The following is an 8,942-nucleotide window of genomic DNA, read 5'->3' as shown; positions in this document are numbered from 1 at the left end:
TGCATAACGTATTCAAGTGTTAGCATTTAGTGCAATAGTAGCTACAGAACATGTGCTGTGTAAACTGTACTGTATCACATAACGTTTCAGACACACACACTTTTCAACTTTCAAACTTAAACGGTGCGCTCCCAGCGCACGTACCGGCAGTGATCTACAGCAGTGGTTTTCAACCAGTGGTACGGGGACAAACTGTCTCGCTCTCGTAATGTCTGTCTGTCTTGCTCTCGTTCTGTCTCTCGTACCACTCTCGGTTCCACTTTTACTTTTGCGCGCTACCTGTCTCACTCTTTTCCGGCCTCCAGCTTTTCCTGCTGGAGCCCGCCGCCTAAAGGTGGGGGGCGCAGACCGGCTATAGAGCCCATAGAGTTAAAGGTGGTGGACTGTAACCTGTAAAATCCATAGATTTAGGAGGTCCCCTAGTGGCCGTTAGCTGTAACATCCATAGATTTAGGAGGTCCCCTAGTGGCCGTTAGCTGTAACATCCATAGATTAGCCGCACTGTTATATAAGCCGCAGCGTCGAAAAATGGGGAAAAAGGCGCGGCTTATAGTCCGAAAATTACGGTACATTTCTTAGAATAAGTGAGAAATGGACAGAACTTCTGTTTTCACAGCTATCACACTGGAGAAATAATTTAAATTTATGGCATTAATAATTAATATCTAACCATTATTTTATCGCTTTTATGAATTGTCTTTTTTGTTTTGTTTGTGTTTGTTTTGTTTTTAATTATTATGTGTTAAATGCCTATGTGAAGCACTTTGAATCTTTGTCTTAAAATGTACTATACAGATAAACTAACCTTGAACCTTAAAGGACCAGCTTTACTTGAATCTGATATCATTGCAGACACGCAAATGACTGTTTCTTCTCTATCTCCCATAGGCCATCTGCATCTTCCCTTTTGAGCCACGCCTTCTTCAAACAGGTGACTTTAGTAAACATGATGTCTGCTCCTCTCAGCTGTAAACCCTAAATGCCATTGTTTTGAGCAAATGTGTGTTTTCTTCTCCAGGTGAAGCGGCACACCAGAGAGACTTTCCTGAATCTAATGTATCCAGCAGTGCCCTTTTCCAGTCCTGATGATCCTCCAGTGTCTTGCCCCCCCGCCTCCTCATGCCATCCTCCTTCATCCCCCGAAACTACGGAGGCTGTTTGGGACTTTTCCTAACTCCAAAAAATGATGTAAAAAATAATAATCCTGACTAGAAAAAGCCAAACGAAAAGACAATCAAAGCAAAAGCAACAAGGCCAAATTCTACTGTGCTTTGATTTTGTATTATCATCCCTACTCGCTGAGCCTTTTTTAAAGTATATCGTTTTTTAGATACGTCTGTCTGATGCGTATATGGTGACATTACTGTGAAAGTGCTGGATCGTCAAAGAACTGTCAACATGTCAGAGGACAAAACACTAATTTGTTGACTTACAATCATGCACTTCCTCTGAGATTAAAAGGCAACTATGGTTCTACAGTCTTCTAAACAGTATGTTGTTGTTTTGGTGTTATATCCTAATAGGTACTTAGAAAAGAACCCCTAGTGTCTGAGTATCCGAGGTTAGATGCAATATGTATTCAGACTGTGAATAGTGAATACAGAGGTACCTAATAGGACATTTACAACAGCAAGAGAGAAACATCAACCCTCCTTTGCATGAAAGTGCTTCCATGGGTACATTTTCAAATATGTAAATATGTTTCTGCTGTACTCTTGAACATGTATGCACATTGTTTATTGTATTAACACTCCTTTCTTAGTGCAATCTTGCCTATAAAAACGTAGCAATAGAATATGTGTGATGTCTTAATGTAGGGGTTATCCATAGACACTGTAGAGAAGCCTTCCCAGCCCTTATTGTCGGTGATTCATCAGAAGATTATTTTGTAACGTGCTTACCTATCCAACAATGCCTTCCTGTTCTGATCATCTGATCTATTTGTAACTGTGATTGAGTGTACTGTGTATGAGAACTGTGATTTACAGAACTTATCGGACATGGTAGCTGTATGAGCCTTATGTATACACGTATAGTTATAAATTATATATGAATATGCAAACTTTGATTTTCTTGACTTATTTGTTTTCCATTCATACACCTCTCCTAGGACACAAACACATGATATATGTTTTAACTGATCTCAACTTAATGATAAAAATAAGAATTTGCCAATATTGACAAATTCAAGTTGAATTTTTTGCTTATTGTGCAGCTCTATTTCTTCAGTAAATGGTCATAAAATGATAGAAAAACAGTGATGCAGGTGTTACAGTGTACCTATTGTTTGCTATAAAACATTAGTGTATATTTATGGCATTTATTTACACAAAAAAACACATTTTTTTACTTCTTTCTCCACTCTAAGTAGGTTAAGTACATTTTTAGTAAGTGAGAGACAGTGTTACGTGCCTTCCAGGTGCAGCCTCTCCCTCCAGGTGCAGCCTCTCCCTCCAGGTGCAGCCTCTCCCTCAGGTGCTCCCAATCCCCAATCAGGGCCTCCATAAAGGACCTGAGGAAGGCTGCAGTGTCTCTCTTCCTTCTCCTGTGAGCTGCACGGATGCAGCAGTGTTTTTGTTGCAACTTATAGAAGTTTTGAGTCTTGTTTTTGATTTGGTCTCTTTCTGTTATGTGAAAGTTGTTTTGGTTTTGTCTCAAGTTTTCAAATTGGCTGGTGAGTCTCTTTTTCTTTGATTAATTAAAAGACCATCTTGTGGCTTCCCCTAGTCCAGTAGGGAACACAGACAGATTTCTGTTTGACAGCTATCCTACTGGAGAAATGAGTATAATTAATTTCTCATTCTTAACTGTGACTGTTTTTCATTTTATTTAACATTAGAAATGTTTTAGTCTTTTTCTGTTGAGATTCCTGTAAAAAAGGGACCCTAACCCATAAAAGATTTTGAAAAATCTAAATAAAAGTGCGTATAAAGTGCGTGCCCTTGCTCCTTTGAGTGGCGTGCGAACACACTTGTATAGATCCCACAATTTGCAGGAAACTGACGAGTGTGAAGAAGTGCAGCCTTTAACATGTAAAATGTGACTCATTTAATACAAAAGATTCTTTTCAACATATCAACTCCCTCATGAAACCATTGAAAGTGCTTTTGATGGATTTGATTTCATGACAAACATATGGGACTTATGCGACGCACAGAAGTAGAAAACACAGATCCTAATCATAGAAAGATTTTAAGACTGATTGCAAAACATCCAGTTTTTTGTATGTGGACATACACTGAACAAAAATATAAATGCAACACTTTTGTTTTTGCTCCCGTTTTTCCTGAGATTAACTCAAAGATCTAAAACATTTTCTACATACACAAAATAACCATCACATATTGTTCAGAAATCTGAAATAATCTGTGATAGTGAGCACTTCTCCTTTGCCGAGATAATCCATCCCACCTCGCAGGTGTGGCATATCAAGATGCTGATTAGACAGCATGATTATTGCACAGGTGTGCCTTAGGCTGGCCACAATAAAAGGCCACTCTGAAACGTGCAGTTTTGCTTTATTGGGGGGGGTCTGGGGGGTCCGAAAACCAGTCAGTATCTGGTGTGACCACCATTTGCCTCACGCAGTGCAACACATCTCCTTCGCATAGAGTTGATCAGGTTGTTGGTTGTGGCCTGTGGATTTTTTCAGATTTGTGAACAATATTTGAGATAAATGGTTATTTTGTGTATATAGAAAATGTTTTAGATCTGAGTTTATTTCAAGAAAGATGGGAGCAAAAAAAAAAGTGTTGCATTTATATTTTTGTTCAGTGTAGATACCACCTTAGAGTTGGGTTGTGAAAGGGATAATTCAAGGGAAATAGTGAAAAAATATTGCTTCTCTCGTCAAATTGGAAAGCATCTAATATAATGTCTCTGGCAAATATGTTGTTGACTTGGTGAAACAGCTTCGGTTTATCTGCACATCCTCAACTCATATTCCAAAGTTAGTTAGTGATATTTATATCGTGTGTGTGAGAGCGTTTCAGGTGTGTATAGGAGTGCGTTTCATGAGAGAGAGGAGCATACTTCTTCCTTACCTCTACCTGGCAACGCGCAGGCGATACAACAGGGTGACGCGCAAGCCAGTTTTTATAGGTGTTTTTGATTGGCTGTTTGTCTTTGTGGTTATTTAAAATAAATAGATTTGTTGAATACTTGTCTGGTTGGCTGTTGTGCTCGATTTGAATATGATGCAGTATTTAAAACATCTTCTGCCTGTTATTCGCCAAGAAGAAAAAAGCTACTGAGCCAAAAATGTATTCCCATGGCAAATGGCCGAACTTAGATTAATGTTTCTTGTTATTCATTCATTGTGTGCTTGTGTTAGGGATGCCTGTTAGAATATGATTGAATTGAACTAATGGTTGACAATGATTGCTTTAGAAACAACTCGTGCGTTACACTGCATCAGGAAAGACCTTCGCTGTGAGGAAAGGCAGGCTGCTTTAATATTGTTTGCAATACAATTTGAATTACAAATGTGTTTTCCCAGTGCTTTTATGTTTCGTGCACAGTTTCCGTCAGCCGGTAATTACTGTCAAAATAATGTACATGCGGCTGTGAAGGACTGCGGCGCAAAACACACACTTTAGTTAGAACTAACACACTTGGCTATTCTATCTACCTCTGGAACAAGCTAACACAGGCTCCCTTTATTATCCAAAGTTAGTTTTGAATAATGTAGTTCATCTAGCATGATTAGTTTGTTTAATATAGAATCGTTACCCAGATAGCAAAAGATGTTAAATCAACGTTGAATTATGGTCAAAAATGTTGATTTTTGGTTAAGGTTGAAGATTGATGGTGGATCAACCTTAAATGTTGAAAAGATTTCATTGAATCAATGTTGTATTGCGGTCGAATTTAATGATTGAAATGCCAACATTGAATCAATGTTGAATCTATGCTGTTTGCCTTTTCTTTTTTCTTGATGGGGGAGCGAGGGGGGTACTCTGTAGGGGGGGGGGGGGGGGGTGTATTCTGTGTGTGGTTGGGGGGGGGGAGAAATATCCCACATAAATCTGAAAAATTCATTAAGTGTTGAGGCCAAAATGGACCACCCAAAAAACAGTTGGGAGCACGTTTCAGGCAATTTGGATTCGATTGGTAGTACTTTGTAGTGGCACTATTTTGGGTCCCTAACATTACACACTAACGACAGGGAGGAACAACACAGAGAGAGGGACCAGACAATACACAAGGAGGAAAACATGACGGGGACAACCGAACAGCAAAATACACCCAAACCTAGACATACAAAACTAAAAACGTGACATTCGGATTTCTGCAAATCTCCTCCGAATCTCGCATATATATATAAAATAAAAATGCCTGGGAATAACTTGTGAAATGATGTGCATCTAGAAAAAGATGTTTGAAATGTTACCTATGACTGCATCAGTTATTAATATTCCTAATATTTGCAACATATACAATATCTCTATCACCCTTCTTTTTTTTTCTCTGTGTGGCCGGCTGCTCCATCCTCCCCCAGCCGGTGGACAACTAGTGGACGATAGGTACAGTGCGGGAGACGAACCTCAGGTTCAATTATTTATGTGAAAGTAAAAGGGACAGCTATACCTCCCTACCGTGAAACTGTTTGTCTAAAACAGAAGAATAATAGAAACACATTTTTCCAGGGATGTCCTCCAAACAGTTGCTGTTTCACTATTTAAAGACATGTTTACAAAAATGCCAAAGAAATGTCTTTTGGCGTTACTGTTAGTTATTTGGTTTTGTTAAGTATTTTTATAAATGATAATACAAATGTGTTATACTAGTATTATATTGTGCTTTGTAATGTATTAACCAGCCTAACAATGTAATAATTATTTCTGCTTTTTAGTCTCACACAGGCAAAACTGCTGACGGTACACATTCTGTTTTGATAGGGTGTTTGGCCCCAGGCTTCACAAAAGGAGGTACAAATGTGAATATATGTGATTTAAAATAATTAGATATTGTGTGGTGCTTTTGTCCATTTGTTTTCAGGTCTTTGAAGAGATCTCTGCTGGTGCAGTCTGCGCTAGATGGCTGAGCACAAGGCTGGGAGGTGAGTGATGAAAACCTGGCTCCAACATACCAGTTTGTGTCAATGTGTGTGTGCTCACAGGAGACGATGCCCGTGATGAGGATGCGGCAGTGGCTGCAGGAACAAATCGACTCCAGCCAGATACCGGGACTCGCATGGGTCAACAGAGTAAGTATACACTTTGACACACACAAAGAAACACACACACTTTTATATTATAGTTCAATAGCTGACAGAATCTAAATGTGTGTAGGAAGAACCGGTTTTCCAGGTCCCCTGGATCCACGCAATAAATAAAGACTGGGACCTGGAAAGAGACTCTTCTCTGTTCCAGCAGTGGGCCATCTATAGAGGTAACACACACACACACACACACACACACACACACACACACACACACACACACACACACACACACACACTGTGCTTCTCCTTTTCAGTGGTTGACATGGTCATATTGCTAGACACACAAGGAAGAAATCACAATGATCCCGTGTCTCAATCAGTAGGGACACAGAACGCCATCTGATTCGCCACATTGGAAGTATTGATCATTTTATAATTCACATCAAGTCTCTAGAATATTCTTTGTATACCTCTTCTGCTTCATTATAGAGGCGAAGTCCCGCCCATCTACTTCCGACCCATGGGACCTTATTTCGGAAAAATTATGTATTGAAGTCAATGGAGAGAGAAAACGTATATTTCGATCCCGTTTGAATTGTGCCACAAATTACAAATATTGCATTAATGAACACAATGTCATACTCCTTTCTGCACATATTCTGATTTCATAGTTTATATGCAAAAATGCATTCATAGCATTATATTTCCATGTAATTTACTGCTTTATTTTATTGCTATTTAACTGTAATTTATTACGGTGTAAAAGATTTTGTTTTATATTAGAATTCTTGTTTTTTATATTTTATGTATGCACCATGACATCAAGTCAAATTCCTAGTATGTGCGAACATACCCGGCAAAAAACCTGTTTCTGATTCTGATATGTTTGTCAATCTTAAATAATAATTTCCATGTCAAAAAAGTCAGTTTGTCGTAAAACTGTTGAAATATAAGACTATGAAAAATACGCAACTAGAAAGACTACAAATCCCAGAGTCTCGGTCCCGCATGCTGGCTCTTACGGAACCGACTAACTCCCCTTGTGTGTGTACACAGCTCTCAACATGCAAAGACTTGGAGTGATTTTCACCTCTTTTAATACTTTTCACTTCATTCTGAAAGAAGTTGGTGTGTTTGGGATATGGCGCCACTATGCGACTGGGATACACATTTGTATAAATTGTGCAACCCTAAAATCTCCGTCATTAACAAAACAAACAAATGACATGGCAAATATAAAGATAAAAGACTGCATACAATAAAATAAGCAACAGAAAAAACGGGCCCACCGTGTAGCTCAGTTGGTAGAGCTGGCGGCCCATGCTCTGGGGCTAGGCCCCGTGTTGAAGATACAATAAATACATTTATCTTGTGAGATGATTTACTAAAGAACTGTTTCCTCAGGTTAGGGCTGCCCTCGACTAAAGATTGTTCTATTCGAAAATTAATGCGATTATTCAACTAATCGCTTCACGTATATGATATATTAAGGATAATGATTCTTCATGTGTCGGAACAAGCAGCGAGGACACACTGAATTCAATTTAAATGTTAAAAACACATTAAATACTACACAGCAAACGGAAACACCTCCGCACATTACGCCCTCATCATGAAATGAAAGCCTGAGTTGATCGTTTTCTGAGGTCAGAACGATTAGCCTTGTATCGACATATATAGACCTATGAAGGCCCTCATTGACTTCAGAAAGGAAGCTAACATCTCCTACAGTATTTAAAGCTATCAGCTGTTGGTGATATTATTCTCACTAGCCATATTTAGTCTGCTGAACAATAAGTGAAATGATTGCATTTAAATAAATTCAAATGTAGCAAGTCTACTGAGCAACAAAACGTTTTGTTTTTTTAATAATGTTTTTGGTTATAATGATGAAAAAAGCTCTGGTGATACCGTGTTATTAAACTAAATAAGAGTGATAGATTTGAGGTTGTTTGTTTGAGGTGTCTTCCTCCACAATCAGCCATCACAAAAAAGTACATTCTTCTCCTTTTCTGTATTTCTTTGCAAAACAGTAGAAGAATGCAAGCTGGATAATATCTAAATCAAATGAGACATGAATAATGATATACCTGGGAAAAGATGGTGACTTCTCTGTTTGTGTGCAGGTAAATACCAAATTGAAATACACCGCCCTTACCTAGGCACGTGGAAGGCGACCTTCTGCTCCGCATTACACAGTCTGCCGGACATCGAGGAGGCGAAGGATAAAGAGAAGTCATTTAAAATATTTCAGATGCACACCTCCTCGACGAAGGCAGACGAGGAGCCTCAAAGGAGTAAAGAGGTACATGAACAGAACATTTGCTGGATTGAGTAAAAATAATAACACAAATCTCATATAGACATAACCCTGGTGAATATATTCCACATGTTGCTCACCGTGAAAGCTCTTGCTCTCAGATTCCTTCTTGCATTTTGTATAAATCTGGAAAAAACATTACACTATGTTTTATTATGCTATCAATTGTGAAAATTAGCAAATTGAGACAAAATGGTTTGTAGGTTTAATGGGTAGCGATGATGAAGTTTGACCCCACAGAGCCACCGTACATACAAACTACTGTCAAAAGGCTTTTGACAAATGCAAAAAAAAGTCTCTTCTCCCCCTCTTCCTTCCCCTAAACCTAATCTCCCACTTCTCCTTGTTACCCCCACATCCTTTCCTCCCCCTCCCACATCCCTTCCTCCCCTACTACCTTATCTTCACCCTTTTCTAAGCCCAGTTCTCCCACCAACCCTTCTTTACCTTCCAACC

At 38.9% G+C, this 8,942-nt stretch overlaps 1 protein-coding gene and 1 long non-coding RNA gene across 3 annotated transcripts in view; both read left to right on the top strand.

Moving 5' to 3' along the window:
- The window catches only part of stradb (STE20 related adaptor beta), a 9,775-nt gene extending 7,707 nt beyond the window's left edge, over window positions 1–2,068 (top strand). For both annotated transcript variants that reach the window (XM_079671616.1, XM_079671615.1), the window contains 2 exons: window positions 889–931; window positions 1,019–2,068. In XM_079671616.1, coding sequence (XP_079527742.1) covers window positions 889–931; window positions 1,019–1,174 — 199 coding nt within the window. In that variant the 3' untranslated portion in view covers window positions 1,175–2,068. The remainder of the gene's footprint in view (window positions 1–888; window positions 932–1,018) is intronic.
- A 3,398-nt stretch (window positions 2,069–5,466) lies between these two features.
- On the top strand, window positions 5,467–8,942 carry LOC307031254. The gene is made up of 4 exons (XR_013805895.1): window positions 5,467–5,525; window positions 6,001–6,208; window positions 6,294–6,393; window positions 8,329–8,942. It is a non-coding gene; the product is annotated as an uncharacterized lncRNA (long non-coding RNA).

Source organism: Notothenia rossii (assembly GCF_949606895.1).
Source record: "Notothenia rossii genome assembly, chromosome: 3".
In the NCBI taxonomy this organism is placed as follows: Eukaryota; Metazoa; Chordata; class Actinopteri; order Perciformes; family Nototheniidae; genus Notothenia; species Notothenia rossii.
This window is presented reverse-complemented; position numbering and strand designations above follow the sequence as displayed.